The sequence below is a fragment of the Suncus etruscus genome, chromosome 9, assembly GCF_024139225.1.
Source record: "Suncus etruscus isolate mSunEtr1 chromosome 9, mSunEtr1.pri.cur, whole genome shotgun sequence".
Classification (NCBI taxonomy): domain Eukaryota; kingdom Metazoa; phylum Chordata; class Mammalia; order Eulipotyphla; family Soricidae; genus Suncus; species Suncus etruscus.
The window spans coordinates 101,633,308-101,656,014 of NC_064856.1; the positions used below are offsets into that span (position 1 = coordinate 101,633,308).

General features: G+C 42.3%; 2 protein-coding genes across 6 annotated transcripts in view; one reads left to right on the forward strand and one right to left on the reverse strand.

Moving 5' to 3' along the window:
* The window catches only part of SSRP1 (structure specific recognition protein 1), a 1,220,984-nt gene that overhangs the window by 591,734 nt on the left and 606,543 nt on the right, over nucleotides 1-22,707 (reverse strand). The gene's annotated exons all lie outside the window — the stretch shown is intronic.
* CTNND1 (catenin delta 1) overlaps nucleotides 1-22,707 on the forward strand; it is a 71,269-nt gene that overhangs the window by 34,209 nt on the left and 14,353 nt on the right. For all 5 annotated transcript variants that reach the window (XM_049779600.1, XM_049779602.1, XM_049779598.1 and 2 more), the window contains 8 exons: nucleotides 2,349-2,467; nucleotides 3,941-4,233; nucleotides 6,584-6,655; nucleotides 8,249-8,401; nucleotides 8,754-9,289; nucleotides 16,326-16,789; nucleotides 19,876-20,059; nucleotides 21,243-21,360. In XM_049779600.1, coding sequence (XP_049635557.1) covers nucleotides 4,039-4,233; nucleotides 6,584-6,655; nucleotides 8,249-8,401; nucleotides 8,754-9,289; nucleotides 16,326-16,789; nucleotides 19,876-20,059; nucleotides 21,243-21,360 — 1,722 coding nt within the window. In that variant the 5' untranslated portion in view covers nucleotides 2,349-2,467; nucleotides 3,941-4,038. The remainder of the gene's footprint in view (nucleotides 1-2,348; nucleotides 2,468-3,940; nucleotides 4,234-6,583; nucleotides 6,656-8,248; nucleotides 8,402-8,753; nucleotides 9,290-16,325; nucleotides 16,790-19,875; nucleotides 20,060-21,242; nucleotides 21,361-22,707) is intronic.

Consider the following 22,707-nt stretch of genomic DNA (forward strand, 5'->3'; position numbering starts at 1 on the left):
GGAGTTTCTTCACGCAGGGGTCCTCAAACTTTTTAAACAGGGGGCCAGTTCACTGTCCCTCAGACCATTGGAGGGTCTGACTATAGTAAAAACAAAACTTATGAACGAATTCTTATGCACACTGCATATATCTTATTTTGCAATGAAGAAACAAAACAGATACAAAAACAATATGTGGCCCGCGGGACATAGTTTGAGGACCACTGATAGAGATTGTTTTCTCATTTTTAATAAAATTTACATCCTTAGGGTTGTTATAAGGTTGCTAAAATAATAGATGCAAAGCAGCCAGTAATTGTTAGCTCTTTTAACCTTCCTTTCTCCCTGTAATAGAATGCTAAGTCCTCAAATAAGGAACCAAGAACTTAAAACATATATGCAGTGCTGGGACTGCCAGGTTGTAGAGCAGTACTCTGCCCCAGAAACACTCCTCTAGGTTGTCATAGTAAATAGGGTTGGAGTAGCGAAACCAGCTCCTCCACTCAGTTAGAATCTAATTAAGCTCTTTTTTGTTGTTGTTGTTTATACCCTGCAGTGTATAGGAACACTCCCAGCTCACTGTTCTGGGGTTGATCCTGGTGATATTTGGGGACCGTGCTGTGCTGTGCTGTGGATTGAACCTGGCCCTCTTTCCTGCCCATTGAGCTAGCTCTGGCCCAAGTTATATTCTTCATCAATTCATTTCATCTGCCAGTTCATAACATAGTTTTGGGCTGAGAGCATTGCCTTAATATATCTGGAGGGTAGAAACTAACTCTTGAAACAACTTGCTACCTCACATGTGTAAAACATACATTGTCTCACCTGATCTTCATAGCAACGCTGGATTGGCGTAGATTGGCATAGATAATCTAGCAGTTAGATTGGCATAGTGGTATTGGCATCTCACAGAAGAGAACATGGCCGTGACTCTTGCCAATCCTGACTAGTGGCAGATCTAGAATCAGGACTGGTCTGATGACTGTTTTGTTCTACATAGATTCTGCTTCTTGCCTTTTTTTTTTTTTCATTTAGAAATACCTCATGCTTTTTAGGCCCAGGGATCTTATTTTCTCTTCTCCTTAACTGCTCTTCTACAGCTAGTCAGCTTTTAAAGTCATCATGATGGAAGAAATAACTTTACAGATACTGCTTTGTGATTTAGAGCTTCTTCTATGATAACTACCATCCTTATTAACCAACTTACTATTTATTCTCCAGCTCTTCATTGAATTAAAGTAGTGGGGCAAAAAACGGCAAATTATTGCAAGAGTGACAATTTCTTTGTTTAGCAGAGAGGGTGTGTTGTTACAGTATGACCCAGGGTAGTGGTAGTTTGGGCTTTTATTGGCAGAGATGATTACAGGGTAGAAGCTGCCAGAGTGGTAAGTGCAGTTCGGGCCCTGTTGAGACCCTGAACTTGAATTTTAGAACTCAGAGTCCTCTTCATGTGGACATTTCATAGGTCATAGTATATAGCGGATAAGGGCAAATGCTTCAAAGGAAAAAATGAAAAGGGAGTGAGATGTTTTTAATGTAGCTACTTCATTAGGACCTCTTAGAAGTCTTTTGGAATGAAGGGTGGTAATATGATAAAGTGACAACTGGCTGTGGATGGAGACCAGGAGATAAGTGATTGAGGGAACCCAGAGACTTAGTAGGAGGAATTTAGAGAAGAATGAACTTGTTTTTGGATTTGGGGATGGGATCCTGTGGAAGGGTCCTTGTAGTGATAGGGACTTAATTAAGGAGTATATTGGACGCCTGATTATCAATTTCTCTGTATATTCTTGCTCGATGATTGCTATGTATCCTCTAAGGCAAACAGACCCAGGTCTTTGTATTTGGTGGGGCTGTGGGGAGCGTGGGAAAGGGAACCGAAGCTAAAGACTCAGCTCAGGCTAGTCTGCACATGCTTTTCCCACTGCGACTATTGCATTGGTTTCTCAATGTCTTTGTGGGCAAGCTGGAACTGGGCTCCGAGGTTTCTGCCTTAGGGGTGGGAAGGAGGGGGCAGGGCATTCCAGCAGTATTTTTTTTCTCCTTTTGGTTTTTCTGGGAAGAGGGGGTGAGTGAAATTTTATCCATATTATAACCTGGTCCTGATTCAGTATAGAAGTAGAAGAATGCTGAACTGACAATGACAATAGAATCCAGATTTTCATGAAAACTACATTCAAAGTCCATAAAGCTAAAATCAAAGTCCAAAGGTTATCGCTTTAAACAGTTCCAAATCATATTATAAATTACTCCCTCCCCATGTCCAGATTATTTTTTCCCTAGTACTTGCCCTTGATTTTTTTTTTTTAATACGGTGGTTGTATTTTATTTTCCTCTCATTTTCATTTTTCCTTCAAATATTTCTGCAGCTCTCTCCTTCCTGCTTCCTCCTTGCTGTGGTGGCTGGGATGCTTCTCACATGACTTTTTGAATCTAGACTGGGCTGTTCTCTGTGTTAAACCAATCAGTTACGACCTTCTATTAACAGGTGTGTATGGAAATATATTTATTAAAAATAAAACATTTTAAGTGCTTTTTTTTCTTTTAAGGGCTATTGAGAGGGTGGGAGAATGGGGGGAAAGGGTTTATCCTAATACATGCCTTTCATTTCAATGTGGTATATTTTGGACTGCCATAAGTTTCCAATAGCTATAAGAAAAACTTCGTCAAGACCAGCAGTATGAGTACAATGCCCCTTTCTTTACGGTCAGCTTGCAGTTGACCACATTTGTCTGAGGAACTCTCCATATCTATATAGCTCATTTGTTGCTTAAAAAGAACACATAAACCCTCTAGATACTTGAATATTTACTGAGTCAGAATAACTGAAGTAATAATAGTCTGTAGGGATTCTACAGAACAGAAACATAGGAAGTTCTAAAGGTGAGAATTTGAGGGACTATTTCAGAGTAAGAGCTTTGTACTCCTTTCTCACCAAGAAGTGAAGATCTTTGAAAATAGTCCATGTTTTGTGGTTCTATTGCTTTTATCTCCATTAGCCAGAGGGCATTTGCTTTGCCCTCAATATTGCATTATAGTTTTGGGGAAAAAAATAAACTTCTTTGTAAATATTAAATAAACATGAGGGCTTTCAATTTGTTACCTGTTTTTGGTTGTGGGAAGATTTTTATTACTTTTATTTCTTATTGAGATTTTACTTTAACATAAAACTTGGCATGTGTGTTTGTAGATAAATTTTTCTTTCCCCCAGGCAGGGGTTGAACCTAGAACACAGAGATATGTGTTCTGTCATTGAACCATATCCCTGGCCCCCAGTTGAGTCTATTTTTTTCCATTAAAAAAAAAATACTGTAGGGGCCGGAGAGATAGCATGGAGGTAAGGTGTTTGCCTTTCATGCAGGAGGTTATCGGTTCGAATCCCGGCGTCCCATATGGTCCCCCGTGCCTGCCAGGAGCAATTTCTGAGCCTGGAGCCAGGAATATACCCTGAGCACCGCCGGGTGTGACCCAAAAACCACAAAAAAAAAAAAAAAATACTGTAGCAGTTTCAGTATTCAGATTGGGAGAGGTTAAGATGTGAACTGCCTTTTTACCTCTAGAAGCAACTTGTCCCTTTAACACAGGGAACAGTTATCTTTATTGTGGAGTTACAACTTTGATTAGCAGTACATTTTTCTAGGGGCAAATAATCTCATTTTAATCTATTCCATGATTAAGGTCTTTAGATACACTCTTCCTTTCCTACCAATAGCGCAGACTTGATTTTAGTTATACCTTTCTTTTCAGTAATTATTCTGGTGGGGCCTTAAGGAGAGCAGTGGGCAAAGAATCTTGCTTGAGCAGACTGGTGATGGGCTCCTGGGCTTGGTGGTGGCTTACTTTCTGCACTGCAGTTAAACCATAAAGGGCCAGCTGTGGCTCGAGGGTTAATAATTCATCTGTCTTCTCTGACCTGTGTCCTTTTCTCTCCTCTCTTACTTCCCCTACCCCAACCCTATAGTGTGAAGTGAGGGGGGTCTTCTCCCTCTTTCCTCCTCCTTCTGTGCTCCACCGCCTTCCTTTTTACCCTACCTTGCGGCGGCTCTGCCCCTTACCTTCATGGATGACTCAGAGGTGGAGTCGACCGCCAGCATCTTGGCCTCTGTGAAGGAACAAGAGGCCCAGTTTGAGAAGCTGACCCGGGCGCTAGAAGAAGAACGGCGCCACGTCTCGGCGCAACTGGAGCGCGTCCGGGTCTCACCACAAGATGCCAACCCACTCATGGCCAACGGCACCCTCACCCGCCGGCATCAGGTAACCCCTCTCCCATCAGGTAGGATGCAGGTAGGACTTTGGCATGGTCATAGAGAGACTGTGATCCTTGGACAACTACTCAAGGAGATGAAAAGCACGAACCTTCCCTGGGGTGATGCATTCTGATTAAGGATGTTGGAGATGTAGAGCCAAGGATATGGCTCAACAGTAAAAAGGCATTCCTTACATGTCTGAGACCTGGGCTCTGTCCTCAGCACTGCAAGGACTAAATGGAGAGGGGTTGCTGCTGTGCTGAGTTGGGTGGTTGTCTCTGCAGGAGTTCATCTGATTTTTGTTTTTTTGGAATGGTGTTTTCTGGGTTGGGATGCAGTTCTTGATAAAAAGGGTAGATCAGGTAGTTTGGAGTTCTACTCAGGGTACCTTTGTTTCTTCTAATTCTTCCCATCCTGGCCCCCTTGGTATAAAAAGTTCCCGAACGTACAAAAAACCCTCTTTGTGGTTGAGGATGATGGGTTTTTATACTCGGTTCTAGTGCACTCTCTTTTTGGGAACAGTATGTGCTGAGGTTGTGTGGCAGCATCTATAAATTGTGTATTCCTGTTCCATATTGTCCTTGTGTGCTCTTTTTGTTGGCTGTGCAAATCATGTCTTAGAGGAAGGAGTCATTGTTAATAGTGCTGGCCAGAGTTGGAGAGCAGGGAGCATCGTGCTGCTGTTTTTACCCACGTAACCACAAGAGCCAGTGGTCTCTGGCTTGGCTGACTGTGATGAGTTGTAAGAGTCGGAGTTGGTGTTAGAAACAAGAAGTATCTTAGGTTTCCTCTGGTTTCTCTAGTCTGACTTGGTTGTGATGTAATCTGTCTGAGGTTTGTGTGTGCGCGCGTGTTCGTGTGTGTGTGTGTGTGTGTGTGTGTGTGTTTGCTTGCATTTGCATTTGTAAACATTGCTTGATAGATTGCACTTTGCAAGTTCCCCGGTGAGTACTCATGCTTCAGTAGTCGATTTCGTTGGTTACTTCTATTTTAAGACAGAGACGGTCTCCTTATGCCGAGGGCCATACTAAGTGAGATGCCAGAATTCCAGTTGGGAGATACTAAGGAATTGGAAGGCAGATTGTTTACTATGTTCCATGTACTATAGGAAATAGAATAGAGACTTAGGGATGAGAAGTATATATATTGAAAGGAGAGAACAGGTTAACTCACACATAGGGGTGATGGGGAATTCCAGGATTTAGTGTGTGGTTTTTTCTCTTTTATTTTTAACTTCAGCTCAGCTATGAAACCACACCCTTCCTTCTTCCTGAAAGTAATGTTTAACTTCCTCTCTCTGTAGCATTACACTCTCTATGTAATAGGAGTAGGGCATGGGAAGAGTACTCATAGGTGACTGATCTCATTGTTGGAAGAAATGTATTTTTACATAGTATAATGTCATTAGATTGTTCTCTGCTGTTTAAGATGTAACAGTTTAAGGATGACATTTTCAGATATTTTCTGTGGTTCTAATCACAAGTGCTGAAGATGTTCCTGTTTGCTTGAGGGGCATTGGGATTTTATTTCTTCTGACTTGCAAAGAGAAACTTATAACTTTTCTTCTTATGAAAAACTGCTTGATATGGGAGTTTCCACTGGTAGTAGAGTAGGAAGCAATAAGCAAGACTTTTTGGGTCCTCCCTTACCCCTACTCTGACCTAGCCTTTCAGCACTACCTATATTCTTAGAGCTTTTTGCAAAAGATTGCATGCGTGTTGGCTAACTAACTCCTTGTGTTTCTGTTATTAACTCAGCATATAGGTTTTTAGATGGAGTGCCCATTATGTGCCACACACTGTTCAAGACACGAAGGTTATATATGTATATTGAATTAAATTGAATTAAAGTCACCAAAAATCGTCCCAGAAACAATAAACCAAAAAAGCAGAAGCAACACCCCAAACACAAACCAACCTTTGCTCTCATGGAGCTTCAGGATTTTTATGTTCATTTGTTTTTTGGTTTTGGGCCACACCAGGTGGTGCCCAGGGATGACTCCTGGCTCTACACTCAGGGATCATGCCTGGTGGCCTCCAGGGACCATAGAGAATGCCGAGAATTGAACCCGATCAGCCTAATGCAAGGCAAATGTCCCATCTGCTGTATTTTCATTCCTGCCTGGAGCTTGCTTTATGTTCCAGAGACCCAGTCTTCCGTGTTTCAAACCTGAAACCAATTTTGAGGAAAGTGCTAAGACTTAAAAGAATGATGTGGATCTTTTTATGAGTACTAACAAAAAGATTTCAAGTCTCTAATCTTTTTGAAATCTCTTTCCTGTTTGGCAAAAAGATCATTTGTGTTTAATAGAGCAAAGGAAGGCCACAAAGTGAATTGTCTTGTGGGCTATCTTTCAGAACGGACGGTTTGTGGGCGATGCTGACCTTGAGCGACAGAAATTTTCAGATTTGAAACTAAACGGACCCCAGGTAATTCTTTTTTTGCACAAGGTCTGTGTTTCTTAACTCATATCATTTTATTTACCAACCAGTGAGGGTGTATTAGTGTCTTACAAAGGGCCTCCCTGGCACATTGTAAACATCCTTTAGTTTCTTGTTTAGGAAAATAAAGAAGTAGAAGGGCCAGGGAGATAGTTCAAAGGAGTGGAGCACATGTTTTGCATGCTGAAGCCTCAGGTTTAGTCCCCAGTACTTTGTTATTCCTCTAGCTCTTTCAGGAGCATTGTGCATAAAGGAGCTTCCAAGTACTGTCAAGTGTGACACAAAAACCAAACAGAAAAAGTAGAATCTCAAACTCTATAGTTAATATTTTTTGTGGGGTTCACACCCGACAGTGCTCAGGGGCTATTCCTGGCTCTGTGCTCAGAAATCACCCCTGGCAGGCTCAGGGGACCATATAGGATACTGGGATTCGAACCACCGTCTCCTAGATTGTCGACATGCAAGACTAACACCTTACTGCTGTGCTATTTCCCAACCTGAACTCTGTAGTTTTATTTTGGGATGAATTTTGTTTTATTGTATTTTGGTGTTTGGGCCACACCCGGTGGCGCTCAGGTTATTCCTGGCTATGCGCTCCGAAATCGCTCCTGGCTTTGGGGACCACATGGGATGCTTGAAATCCAAAGTCTGTCCTAGGTCAGCCACGTGCAAGGCTAATGCCACACTGCTGCGCTATCGCTCTGCCCCCCCCCCCTTTTGGTTTTAATTTTGGGATGAATTTTAGTGAACAAATACCAGTGGTCCTGGTGTTTGATCCTTTAATTACTACATCCTCTTTCTTGAATGGACATGCTTCCACTTTATAGGAAACCCTACCTAAAAGATGTCTTGAGAGTTAGGCACTATCAAGAAAAGTTACATGCCATCAGTGAGGAAGATGGCTTTTTTTTTTTTTCTTTTTTGGCTTTTGGACCACACCTGGTGATGCTCAGGGGTTACTCCTGGCTATGTGTTCAGAAATCATTCTTGGCTCGGGGGACCATATGGGACGCCAGGGATCAAACCCAGGTTCGTCCTGGGAAAGCCACGTCCAAGGCCAATGCCCTGCTTGCTTCATTTTGTTTGATTTGGTTTTAGGCTACATCCAGCTGTACTCTTGGCTTACTCCTGGGTCTGTGCTCAGGGGTCACTTCTAGTGCCTGGAAACTCTGTGATGCCCGAATTGAACCAAGATTGGCTGCACTGCAAAGCAAGTGCCTTCGCCTCTCTTCAGTCCTGGTTCATTTTAAAAATGGTTGGGTGAATGTCTGAATTGTAGCTGTAATTGACACAGTTCATATTCAGATGACCAGATCTGCAAAATTAAATGTTGGCTCTGTCATTGGATGTTTATGTAGCTATAATTAAATCAATTCAAACTTGCTAAATGATTAGAACTGGGAAATTAAATCTTATATCTTTTTGTGCAGTTTAAAAAAATTAGAATAGCCACCTCTCTCACAAATCTGGGACCCATTGGAGATGCATGAGTCTAACTCCAGGAGATGATCACTGCTTTTTACAGGGATAGATTTTAAGTATATGGTAACTCATGGCACCTTTTGTCCTCTTTCTGTGTAGGATCACAGTCACCTTCTGTATAGCACTATTCCTAGGATGCAAGAACCAGGGCAGATTGTGGAAACCTACACTGAGGAGGACCCTGAGGGAGCCATGTCTGTGGTATCTGTGGAAACCTCAGATGATGGAACCACCCGGCGCACAGAGACCACGGTAAGCTTGACTAACATAAGGTCGAGGGTGGTGGAAGTGATGCTACTGTTCTTTCTAATGGAGAAAGGGGTTAAATACTCAGACTGAGTGCAGGTCACTGATCTGTAATGAAGGAATACAGAAAGTGATCTCTGATTGGCTAGAGAATATGGAAAGATACAGGAAAATCTAATGGACTAAAGATGAGAGAAGGCATGTTAAGGTCTGCAGTGGTTTCCCTTAGAGGCATACGCCTGGGACTTTCTAAATGGTCAATTATAAGAGGTTTCTGAAGATAGGGTCTGTTTCTTAGAGTGGTTTTGAATTTAAGCTTTTATTATTCACATAATTTTTCTTTTTTCCATACTTTCAGGTCAAGAAAGTAGTGAAGACCGTGACAACAAGGACAGTACAGCCAGTCCCCATGGGACCAGATGGGCTGCCTGTGGATGCCTCATCCGTTTCTAACAACTATATCCAGACTCTGGGTCGTGACTTCCGCAAGAATGGCAATGGGGGACCTGTTCCTTACGTAGGGCAAGCAGGCACTGCCACCCTTCCCAGGAACTTCCACTACCCCCCTGATGGGTATGGCCGCCACTATGAAGATGGTTATCCGGGTGGCAGTGACAACTATGGCAGTCTGTCCCGGGTGACCCGAATAGAGGAGCGGTATAGGCCCAGCATGGAAGGTTATCGGGCACCTAGCAGACAGGATGTCTATGGGCCTCAGCCCCAGGTTCGGGTAGGTGGAAGCAGTGTGGATCTTCATCGCTTTCATCCAGAGCCCTACGGGTTAGAGGATGACCAGCGTAGCATGGGCTATGATGACCTGGATTATGGTATGATGTCTGATTATGGCACTGCTCGGCGGACTGGGACACCCTCGGATCCTCGCCGACGCTTAAGGTATGCAAATAGTGGGAAAATAGGGGTCTTTTCAAAACAGGGAGAACGTATGGCTTTTCTTTTAAGTGCTTATGGAGCTAAGAGGCCCTTCCACCTCCTATGTTTCATAGAAGGTCACACATTGTACTTCCTTTTCTGATACTACTAAGTAGTATCAACTTAGTCCTCTCTTTTAAATAGGGATCATTCTTGGCAAGGCTCAGGGGACCATAGGATGCTGGGCATCAAACCTGGGATGACTGTGTGCAAAAGAGGTGTCCTAACCACTGTTCTATCAGGCTTCACAAATTGCCTTTAAAATTGTTTTTTAATTTTAAAAGTTATATATTTCCACTGTAGAAAACCACTTGTAACAGGGGTCTGGCTCTGGGCACTTTGGTGGTGGTAGGTGAGGTAACTGTATAGCAACACTAAATGTCAACATTGTTATAGACACATTACCAAGGATGGAGAGATAGGACAGCAGGTAAGGTGCTTACCTTGCATGCGACCTACTTGAGATCGATCCCCAGCATCCCATATGTTGTCTTGTATATATCAGGAGTAATTCCTGAATGCAGAGCTAGGAATAACTCCTAAGCACCACAAGTATGGCCCAAAAACCAACTCCCCCTCCAAACCCCCCCAAAACCACACAAACCAAACACCCTAAAACCAAAACATATCCCTCAAACAAAACCCAAAACCTCAAAACAAAACATAAACACATTGCCTTAATATATCTAATGCAATTTTAAAATAAAGAAAAAAGACAGGGACCGGAGAGATAGCATGGAGGTAAGGCGTTTGCCTTTCATGCAGCAGGATGGTGGTTCGAATCCTGGCATCCCATATGGTCTCCCGAGCCTGCCAGAAGCGATTTCTGAGCATAGAGCCAGGAGCAACCCCTGAGCACTGCCAGGTGTGACTCAAAAAACAAGAGAAAAAAGAAAAAAAAAGAAAAAAGACAACTTTTGAACTGGGGGTCTAGTTCAGTGGCAGAGTGTAAGCTTTGCATTTATGAGGTCTGGTTGGGAAAAAGAAAGTAAACAACTTGTAATGGTTTTTGGTCTTTTTTATTCTAAATGTCTCATGCTTCTGCATAAGAACTTAAGTGATTTCTTGGGCTAGAGAGATAGTACAAAGATTAAGTCGCTTGTATATAGGTAACTGCACTTGTGACCCAGGATGGAATCCTGACACTACATATGGTAGGTGGTCTTCATGGACCACAGGGTATGACCCAAGAACCAAAAATCTCTCTATTTCCCATGATCTGATCCCTTTTTGGTCATAGGGTATCTACAAAGGATTTCAAGTGTTCTTGTAAGTTTCTCCAGTTTATGGTTTATTTGTTTGGTTTTGGTTTTGGAGCCACACCTGGTAATGCTCAGGAATTACTTCCCAACTTGATGCTTGGGAGTCACTCCTGATGGTACTGTGGGAGGACCAGTAGGTGCCAGGGAATAAGCCTAGATCTTTTGCTTACAACTCTCACCTCCAGCCCTCTCCTTTGTTTAGAGCACAAACCTTACGTGGTTTTCAATCCCAGGAGCTAAATAAAAGCCATGAAATGCTTTGCGTGTTGGAGGCCCAAGTCAGGCCATCACCATATTGATTAAGATACCAAAAGGAGGGCTGGAAAGATAGCATAGAGGTAGGGCATTTGCCTTGCATGCAGAAGGACAGTGGTTCGAATCTCAGCATCTCATATGGTCCCCAAAGCCTACCAGGAGCGATTTCTGAGCATGATCCAGGAGTAACCCCTGAGCGCTGCCGGGTGTGACCCAAAAACCAAAACAAACAAAAAGATACCAAAAGGACTAGAGAAATAGTATACTGAGTAAGCACTTGCTTTGCATGTGACTAATCTGGATTTGATCCCTACTATCCCATGTGATCCCAGTGCACCACCAGTAATAACTCCTAAGTGCAGAGCCAGGAGTAATCTCTGAGCATTACCTGTTTGACTCCAAAACTAAATATTAAAAAACACACAAAACAAAAACTCCAAAATAAATAAAGTGTGTAGCAGACAATTATGTGAATCTATTTATAAGACTACTCTGGGGCTGGAACAATCAATCATACAGCAAGTAAGAGCTTGCCTTGCACATGGATTACATAGATTTGATCTTCTGAACCCCTGAGCCCATCAGAAGTGATCCCTAAATTTAAAGCTGACAGTAAGTTCTGGAGGGGGATGGAGGAAAAAAGAAAGAGTAAGTCTGAGCTCCCTTGAGTGTGATTTGCCCCACCCCATGCTCCTTGCATTTAAATTTCATGTTAATAATAGATTTAAGGGGCCAGAGAGAGCACAGTGGATAGGGTACTGACTTGCATGCAGCTGACCTGAGTTCAATCCCTGGCATCCTAAATGGTACACCAGAAGTAATTGCTGAGCTTCATTGGGTGTGGCCAAAAAGCCCAATTAAGCAAACAGACCATTAAAAAACAAAACAAAACAAAACCCAAACCAAACCTGATCTCATAATCTCTGAAACTTTGTATTTAGGTTCTTTTGGTTCAGTACATTAGTACTGAAAGGTCATTAAGTAGCTCCCTGTTCTGACTTCACTATCCTTGAAAATTCTTCGGCGATACGAAAAAAAATAAAGGAATGAGTGAGGTTTGGTAGGTGGTTTGCTTTGAGAGAAGGCTTTATACTGTAGAAAGGCAAACCTTTTCTGTGAAGGACCAGATTAGAACTGTTTGAGGCTTTGCAGGCGATCTGTCATTTACATTGTATGTAGTTACTGTTCTTTTTGTAACCTTTTAAAAATATAAAAAATTAAAAACCATTCTTAATTTTGAGATTTGATCCCTGGGCTGTAAATTCTCCTTTAGAATAAGTCAAAGAGTTTTACAAGCAAAGAGAAATAAGTATTGGAGATGATTTATGGTTGTCTTGATAGGCTAGCCCAGCAGTTGTCAGTGAATTTCTATATATGGATGGGCCATGACCTTCGGGAACACATGCCTTTGTGCTCATTTTCATTTTCCTTATACATTGGGTAGCTTTGGATAACAGTGAACTGGGCTTGGTGAGGGGTAGAGGCCCCATTATCTAAGTCTGACTCAGTCATCTTTAAGGTATCTGTGGACTACTAATCTAACTTCCATGTGACTCACCTTTTTTATTCCTAGGGAGGTAGGGTTTGGGAAGCAGGCACCGGATCTCAGCTGGTGCAACTTGGGGCATTGAGAGATAACAGCTATCTACAAAGGAGTCTGCCCAGGGTGTTGGCTAGTTTTGACCAGTCTTCTTTTTCTGACTTCTTCATAAATTAAGAGATTGGATTTAGGCTAAGTGGGTGCTGGGTGGTTTTTGCTGTCCATAACTGTGACAGCAGACATAAAGAATCAGACAGAGTTTGGACCTGGTTCTTGGATTTGTTCCAGGTGGCAGTGAACTTAGAAACCTGCTTAACTAGCAAGAACATTCACTACTTCCTGTTCCGGCTTTAAATAATACAAGGTCAATTTAAAACAGTAATAAGGTTGAGTGATTAGTGGAAAAAGCACTGAACCAGAAGACCTTGGTTTTAGTTGTGTTTTTGCCACTAGTTTTACAGCCAGTAATTTAATCTTTCTGAACACATCTTTGTTTTTACTTTTTTTTTTTTTTTTTTTTTTTGGTCTTTTGGCTATACACAGCTCTGGCTCTACAGTGAGGGATTACTCCTGGTGGACTTGGGAGACCAAATGGGAGTTCTGGGGATTGAACCTGGGTTGGCCACATGCGAGGCAAATGCCCTACCCACTGTACTATTGCTCCAGGCCCGTGTTTGTTATTTCTAAAATGAAGAATGTCCTAATCACTGCTTGTAAAGAAGGAAATAAAAGTTCAGTTTCTTTGACAGATCCAAATCTTGGTTATTATGGTCACTGTTTTTATAATTGATTAAACTAAAGTGAGATAACTTGTAGAAATAGGGATAAAGAAAACCAGAAAAACATATTGCCCCTTGATAAAAATGGAATTTTACTTAACATACTATTGAGAAGCTGACTTTCATATTGTAGCTGTATAACCTGTTCGTTTTGCTTTGATAGTATAAACTGTTGTTTTGTTTTGATAATAGTGAAAAATTATTAGCGATTTGTCCGTCTAAATCAGTGTTGAGTGATTGTTACTTACTGGCAATGAGGCTGCTCAGGCCAACCTTGAAGCATTGGTGGCAGTAGGAGTGGTTTTGTGGAGTAGACCTCGGGCTTATTTGGAGAGTACTGCACAATGGATTTCCCCCTGTCCTGTGGGAGCCACCATGAGATGAGCTCACAGATAATGGGTCTCTGCCTTTCTAGTGTTTATGAATAAATAATAGCATGGCAGACTCACCCTCTAGTGGTTGTTGGTAGTACTGAAACAGGAAGAATGATTTCTGGTTTGATTTTACTCTGTACCTGTCTTTGCTTTTGTCTCTTTTTCTTAGTGACCATGTATCCCAAATAAGATGGTCAGTAGATGGTTCTTGATAAAACTGGAGGAAAAGGTTTACCCCACTATTTGAAAGTAGTGCATTTCTATGAAACTTTGTGAGCAGAAGTAGTATAAGGTGAAAAAATAATTGTAGTACATTATAAATCTATGTATATATAATTTATATAATTTATTTTTCCTTTTGTTATGGTTATGTACAGACTCTTGGCTCTGGTTCTCCTATACATCCTTGCTGGAGGTTGCACACCTGGCTGAGTGCTTAGTTGCAGTAATTGGTGGTGCTTTCACATGCCTGGCTAGTACTGGAGATCTTGACTCATACTATTGCACTGCAGGGCTTGGACTTGTAGTTTTATACATGCAGGACACATATGTTTGTTACTGAACCAGCCCTGGACCCTTGGAAATTTTTTTTGGTGGGGGGTACCATGCATGATGGCACTCAGGGGCTACTCCTGGTTCTGCACTCAGAAATTACTTTTGGCAGCCTAGGGGGAATCATATGGGATGCTGGTGGTCAAACCAGGTTGGCTTCATGCAAGGCAAATGCCCTACCCACTGTGTTATGGCTCTGCCCCCTCCCTATACATTTTGAATGTTCTGAGAAATCCCAGATAATTTAGCAGATCAAATTAATACTACATATACCTTATATAATAAGAGCAGGAATAATATGATAAATACATGTTCATCCTCTAGAATGTAGTACCCAGGAATGAACTTTTTATTGCCTGGGGTACCTGGTGTCTTTAGAGCAGAGCTCTCAAACTCATGGCCTACGTTTGTGGCCCTCCCTACAACATTTTGTGGCCCACGGCCAGCCTTCAAATATCACTTACCTAATCGAATTAAACATTTGCATACCCTGAGCAGTTCCCTTTGGGGTATGCGAATGTTTAATGCGGATTTTTTTCTTATTTTTTTTTCTTACTAATGTGATAAATCCCTTATGCGGCCCTGCCTCACCTCGACTTTGCCTCCTGCGGCCCCCAGTAAATTGAGTTTGAGACTCCTGTTTTAGAGTGACTGTTGCAACTTGGGAACTTTTTTTGGGTCACACTGGCAGCACTTAGGCTACTCCTGGCTTTATGCTCAGAAATCGCCCCCGGCAGGCTTGGGGACCATATGGGACACCAAGATTTGAACCATCGTCCTCCTGCATGCAAGGCAAATGCCTTACCACTGTGCTATCTCTCCGGCCCAACCTGGGAACTTTTATTTTCATATTTGTCATAATAGTGAAAATTATCTTGGGGCTAGAACAGTAGTACAGTGGGTAGGGAGGGCCCTTGCTTTGTATTCAGTTGACCTGAGTTCACACATGATCTGAGACCACACATGGTCTCCTGAATTCCATTAGGAGTGGTTCCTAAGTTCAGTACAAGGAGAAAGCCCTGAGCACATGTGACTGTCTCAAAACTAAAAAATAGGGGCTGGGCGGTGGCGCTAGAGGTAAGGTGCCTGCCTTGCCTGCGCTAGCCTTGGACGGACCGCAGTTCGATCCCCCAGCATCCCATATGGTCCCCCAAGCCAGGAGTGACTTCTGAGCTCATAGCCAGGAGTAACCCCTGAGCGTCACTGGGTGTGGCCCCCCCAAAAAAAAAACTAAAAAATAGTTGTCTTTATATTTTAGTTAGCTAAAACTAGTAAAAATATATATAGATGATTTGTAGAAGTGAAATGGTAGAACATATATGAATCTTAGATTTTGGGGGGGAACTGTGTACCCCAGTAGTGCTCTGGGACTGTATGGTGCCAGGGTTTAAATCCAGGCTTCCTTCAGTAGCTGAGATGATTTAGGAAGGAATTGTGAAATTTAATGTTCAAGGTTTACCTCTTCTATATGAAAGTTGTTATCTTATGATGTAGTGAGAAATCCTGGACTACTTTTTTTTTCTGTCAGATCCTATTTTATAGTGTTCAGTTATGGTAAAGAGAAGGCTTAACTGTGAAGTGGGTTTAAAGGTCCATCCCACCATTTGTTTCCCATGTGTAAAGCCTCATTTCCTGTTTAGCTAAGAGTTTGTAAGAACTGTTCTCAGATTTGGTTTGCTGACATCAGTGGATTGAGCCAGTAACTTTGGTTAACTCTCCTGTTTGAGGATGCATTTTGTTCTCCATCCAGAGAAGTTAGTAGCTATCAGTTGTCATTCAAATGTTTAACAGTCAGTTTGGCTTTATTTTTGTGATTAATATCTGCTTCCACATCCTTATTATTGATTCTCGTGTTCTGATTCCCAGTAGATGTCACAGAAAAATAGTTTAATGACAAGTACCTCTAGAATTAATTGTTTAATCTTGTTAAGAAAATTAGTTTAGGCTGGAGGGATAGCACAGCAGTAGGGCATTTGCCTTGCATGTGGCCAACCCAGGATGGACCTGGGTTCAATTCCCAGCATCCCATATGGTCCCCCAAGCCTTCCAGGAGTGATTTCTGAGCACAGCCAGGAGGAGTAACCCCTAAGCACTGCTGGTTGTGCCCTCCCCCCAAAAAAAGAAAATTAGTTCATTATCTCATTTATGCAAGTAGGAAAAAGACCTAGTATACTAGAGCTGAAAGAACCCCTACCTTGAAGACAGTTTGATGTATAATTTGTTTCTTTAATACTCCAGGAGCTACGAAGACATGATTGGTGAGGAGGTGCCCCCAGACCAATACTATTGGGCTCCTTTGGCCCAACATGAACGGGGAAGTTTAGCAAGCTTGGATAGCCTGCGTAAAGGAGGGCCCCCACCCCCCAATTGGAGGCAGCCAGAGCTACCAGAAGTGATAGCCATGCTAGGATTCCGCTTAGACGCTGTCAAGTCAAATGCAGCTGCATACTTGCAACATCTATGCTACCGCAACGACAAGGTGAAGACCGATGTTCGGAAACTCAAAGGCATCCCAGTACTGGTGGGTTTGCTAGACCACCCCAAAAAGGAAGTGCATCTCGGAGCCTGTGGAGCTCTCAAGAATATCTCTTTTGGGCGTGACCAGGATAACAAGATTGCTATAAAAAACTGTGATGGTGTTCCTGCCCTGGTGAGATTGCTGCGGAAGGCTCGGGACATGGACCTCACTGAAGTCATTACTGGTGAGTTCTAGGACTAAGGAAAGGTGCTCGTGCAGAATAATTTTGACACATTAAGAGCTATGTTTTCCTTCCCTCCTTCCCTTCCTCCTGTCCTCCTTCTCCCCTCCTTTCTTCCTTCTTTTGTTCCCTCCCTCCAACTCTCCCTCCAACTCTTCCTCCCTCTGTCCCTCCATCCCTTTCTTCTTTCAAGACCTCTCTTGGGAGACATTTGTTCTATCTCTAAGCCACACCTTCAGCCCTTTTATTATTTTTATTACTTTATTTAAACACGTGGTTACAAGGTTGTTCATAATATAGTTGTTTTTATCACCACATATTCAATGTTACTCATAATTAAGTTTCATGCCATGTACAACACCCTTCACCAGTGCACATTTCCCACCACCAATTGTCCTTCCCACCCTACTCCCTGCTTGCCTATGAGTAGACATCCCCACTTCCCCTACACTTTTATTTTTTTTTTCTTCTCCCCTTTTTAGACACTTTGGTTTGCATTATTGTTACTGAGGGGTATCATGCCTATCTATTTATCTTTTTTCATAACCCAGTTTTTGTCCAGAGCCATCATTTCCAACTCTCATTGTCTTTTCTCTGACATAACTGCACTCTTCTGCTATTTGTGGAAAGCTTCCTAACATGGACTGGTCCTGGCCCTTGGTATTGTCTCTGGATATTTTTACCATACTATCTCTTTCTCTTTTTTTTAATCATTCAGTATTCATCCCTCTCCCTCTGACTCATTTTGCTCAATATAATACTCTCCATATTCATCCATAATGAGTATAAGTGAATTTCATGACTTCATTTTTTCCTGTCAGCTGTGTAGTATTCCATTGTACAAGTGTACCACAGTTTCTTTAGCTGCTCATATGTTCTTGAGCACTTGAGTTGTTTCCAGATTGACTATTCTGAATAGTGCTGCACCAAACATAGGGGTGCAGAGGCCTTTTTTTACATGTTGCTTTTGAGCTCCTAGGGTATATTCCTAGGAGCAGTATTGTCCCTACCCTTTTAATAGAAGATTGTGAACTGCTGGCCTTTGAATCACATTCTTTACAGATTTATTTGGATCCTTTTAGAGTTCAAAATAGAAGGATTTTTTGCTAATGTATAAAATTCAGAAGACTTTACTTAAAATTTTAGATTCTTGGTTTCATTTAAATACATGCAAGAGGGCCGGAGAGATAGCAATGAGGTAGGGCATTTGCCTTGGGTGCAGAAGGACGATGGTTCGAATCCCAGCATCCCCTGAGCCTGCCGGGTGTGACCCAAAATATAAAAAAATGCACGCAAGAGCTGGTATCAGTGGATCTATTTTCTGACCTAGCAATAGTGAGGTGAGCTGATTGGAGCATATGCTCTCTAGTTTATAAGAGTTTTCAACAGATTATGTTATTTTGAGTAGTGTGGGATATTTTTCTTTGGGTTTGGGGGCCATACCCATCTCTGTTGAGGGACCCTGTGATGCCAAGGATTGAACTTGAATATGCAGAGTCTTTGCATACTCAGTGCTCAAAGCTTTGAACAATTGCTCTGGCCCAATTACTTACTCTGATTTTTTTTTCTTTTTGGTGATGCTAAGGATCGAACACCCTCACACATTAAAACAAGAGCCACATTCTTAGTTCCCTGATTCTATTATTTCTTTTGTTTGTTTGTTTTTTTGGTCACACCTGGGATGCTCTTGTCTATATGCTCAGAAATCCCTCCTGGCTTAGGGGGACCATATGGAATGCTGGGGGATCGAACCTCAGTTCGTCCTAGGCTAGCTCTTGCCTTACCTCTAGCGCTACCACTCTGGCCCCTGATTCTATTATTTCTGACTACCTATAACCTCATAGACAATTGGAACCTGGGTGTCAGTTGTCACTTATCAGCTTTTGTTTGTTTGGGCTACACCTGACAGAGCTCAGAATCACTCCTGGCAGGCTCAGGTCAACCTGTGGGATGCCAAGGATCAAACTCTGGTCTGCCGTGTGCAAGATAAGCACTTTACCTACTGTACTGTTGCTTGGGCCCTTCTCAGCATTCTTTTTTATTTTTTGTTTGTTTTTGGGCCACACTCACTGATGCTCAGGGGTTACTCCTGGCTATGCACTCAGAAATTGCTCCTGGCTGGCTCGGGGGATCATATGGGGCTCTGGATATTGAGCCCAGGTCTGTCCTGGGTAAGCTATATGCAAAGCAAACACCCTGCCAGTGTGCTATTGCTCTGGCCCCTCTTCTCAACATTCTTGAATTTATTTAAATACTTGTTTGTCCAGTCTTACTCTACTCAATGTATACAGATATTTCAGCTTGTCATTCTTGCTTTGGAAGAGTAAGATTTTTACTATTGTTATGTGTACTATTGCACAGAGACACACTTTTGTGAATCACAATCAGCCTTCCAAGAGAAAGAAAAGTAGTATGGTATTGATTATTAGTTGGGGGAAACCTTACCTCTCAAGTGATATTTGCAGTGTCTTGGAGACATTTTTTGATGGTGGGAGTGCGTGCTTCTGGCATCTAATGAGCAAAAGCCAGTGATCATCATTAATCTCCTAAAGTGGGCAGTACCTTTCCCTACCACAGAGAATTTTCATGCCCAAATTATCGGTGGTGTTAAGGAGCATTGCTTTATTTATTTATTTATTTATTTATTTATTTATTTATTTATTTATTTATTTATTTTGTTTTGTTTTTTGGGTCACACCCAGCAGTGCACAGGGGCTACTCCTGGCTCTATGCTCAGAAATAGCTCCTGGCAGGCACGGGGGACCATATGGGATGCCGGGATTTGAACCAACCACCTTAGGTCCTGAATAGGCTGTTTGCAAGGCAAACGCCGCTGTGCTATCTCTCCGGCCCCACATTGTTTTATTAACTTTTGTTTGACGAAACTGTTTTCATGGTTGACGTGTTTTCAGTGAGCTATAATATACAAATAAATACATGCATCACAAATAAAAGCTCGAGTATCATTCCAGTTATTTTGCTCTTTCAGGAAGATTTAAGAGTTGAAAGAATAGGGGATTTTCTTTGCCATTTTCAAACACATCGTCTTAGATTTTGGAAAGTTTTCTGATGAGTTTTTTCTTTGCCAGGAACCCTGTGGAATCTCTCATCCCATGACTCAATCAAAATGGAAATTGTGGACCACGCACTGCATGCCTTGACAGATGAAGTGATCATTCCACATTCTGGTTGGGAGCGGGAGCCCAGTGAAGACTGTAAGCCCCGCCATATTGAGTGGGAGTCGGTGCTCACCAACACAGCTGGCTGCCTTAGGTACTAAGAGCTTTGAGAATAGGAATCCTGAAATTTGGGGAGTACTGGCTGACTTTGTTATTTAAGAATAGTCTAATTTCTCTAGTTCATCTTTCAACCTCTATCTCTGCCTTTATTGTTTATTGAATTCAGCGTTCAGCCAGACTGCTTTTTCACAGCTCCTCTGTGCACCACATACACTGACTGGCTATGTCGATTTTCTTGCTGTTCTCCAGATAATCCTCTCTACTTCTGTGCCTCTTTGTTGTCTACTTTGTTCAGTGCTTACCACATGTAATGTGCTTGTCTAGTCTTGGACTTGTATGTGTCTGTTTGTACCCGTAATTATCTATATATCAAGCGCCAGGCAAATGCAAAAACAATTGAGTACTAGAGTAGAGTAGGGGTGGAGGCGGATGACAAAGAGTTGTTCTTCCTCCTACCTGAAATGCCTTTTCTCCTTTTTTATTGTTTGAGGCTAAACTCAAGTCCTTTTTTTTTTTCATGAAATTTTTTTGATTTCTGCTTAATATCTTTTAGAAGCTGCAATATATTATTTCTCTCTTTGTAATGTTCTACCTGTATGTCTTGTGATCCATTCCTCATTTGGGCCCGGAGAGATAGCACAGCGGTGTTTGCCTTGCAAGAAGCCAATCCAGGACCTAAGGTGGTTGGTTCGAACCTCGGTGTCCCATATGGTCCCCCGTGCCTGCCAGGAGCTATTTCTGAGCAGACAGTCAGGAGTAGCCCCTGAGCACTGCCGGGTGTGGCCCCCCTAAACAAAAAGAAGTATTGATCCTATCTCAAATTCTTCATGCATTTTTTTTTTTTTTTTGGTTTTTTGGGCCACACCCGTTTGACGCTCAGGGGTTACTCCTGGCTATGCGCTCAGAAATCGCCCCTGGCTTGGGGTGACCATATGGGACGCCGGGGGATCGAACCGCGGTCCGTCCTATGCTAGCGCTTGCAAGGCAGACACCTTACCTCTAGTGCCACCTTCCCGGCCCCTTTCATGCATTTTATAAGACCTCCTCCCACCCCTCTAATTTGACGTGTTAGGTCAACTTTGTCTCAAATGCCTTTCTTATAGCAGGTTCTCACTTTGTTCCAGTGGATAGAAAAATACTGAGACTGAGAGACATAGGATCTTAAGGGAAGGCTTATGGATTTTATTTATTTTTTAAGTCTTTTCCTTTCCACTCAGGAATGTCAGCTCAGAGAGGAGTGAGGCTCGAAGAAAACTTCGGGAATGTGATGGGTTAGTGGATGCCCTCATTTTCATCGTTCAGGCTGAGATCGGACAGAAGGATTCAGATAGCAAGGTAAGCCAATAACTGAGGGAATTCTGTTATGTGTGATTGGAGTGAGTCTTACAGAAAACTTCAGGAATGTGACGGGTTAGTGGATGCCCCAGTTTTTATTGTTCAGGATGAGATTGGGCAGTATTCAGATAGCAAGATCAGCTAATGGCTGAGGAAATTTTGTTACATGTGACACATGTGGCACATATGGTACATATGGTATGTGTGTTTATAGGCCAACCAACCACTAGTTTACAGACTGCATATGGTTCACGGGTATAGAACAGTTAATAATCAGGGCCAGAGATATAGTATAGCCGAAAAGATATTTTCTTGACATGTGACTGATCCAAGTTTGATCCCCTGCTCACATATGGTCCCCTGAACACTGCCAAAAATGATCCCAGAGCTCAGTCAGGAATAATACCTGAGCATTGCTGGTGTGGCCTCAAAATAAAGAGAAAAAAGTTTGGAAAATAGTCTTTCCCAGTGGTTATCAGCACCAATCCTTGGATTGTTATGCAGACAAGTGCCTGTTCATTGGTGTAAATTAGATGAAGAATGCTGGTTTAGATCTATTATCTCAGGCTTTCAAATAGTGTTAGTAAGCAACACTTAGTGTCTAATATGTGCATTTACCTTAAATGTAAAGACTTGTTTTAGTATTTCCTGGTCAGGACTGGGATTGTGACTCAGTGGTAGGGTCTTGGGTTTAGTTCCTGACACTGCCAACCACCTCCCCCTATAAGATTTCCTTTACTTATGTATTTAATTGTGTTTTGGGGCCACATGCAGCAGTGTTCAGGAGTTAATCCTAGCTGAGTGCCAGGGATTGAATCTAGGTCAGCCACATGCAAAGCAAATGCCCAGTCCACTCTACTGCCACTCCAGCTGTTTAATGCTACTCTGAAGTTGAACATTTTTCTCAATAGAAAAATGCCAGAACAATGTTTGGTGTCACACAATGAGTAATGGCAAAAGTCAACATACTCATATATAAATCTTGTTGAGCTTAGACCACTTAATAATGAGGGATGATAAATTGGGCTGTGTTTTTTTTTTTTTTTTTTTTTTTGAGACACACCCAGTGGTGTTCAGGGGTTACTTCCGGAAGGCTCGGGGAAGGGGGAGCATATGGGATGAAGGCGATTGAACCTGAGTTGATGGTGGGCAAGGCAAACACCTTACCCGCTATGCTGTTGTTCAGATACCTGGGCTGAGCTTTTGAGCACCAATACATACATGTGTACATTTATATGTATATGTGTATGTATGGATTTTTGGACCACATCCAGTGGTACTCGGTGTTTACTTCTGGCTCCACTCAGGGATCACTCCTGACATTGCTGGTAGGATCATATGTAGTAC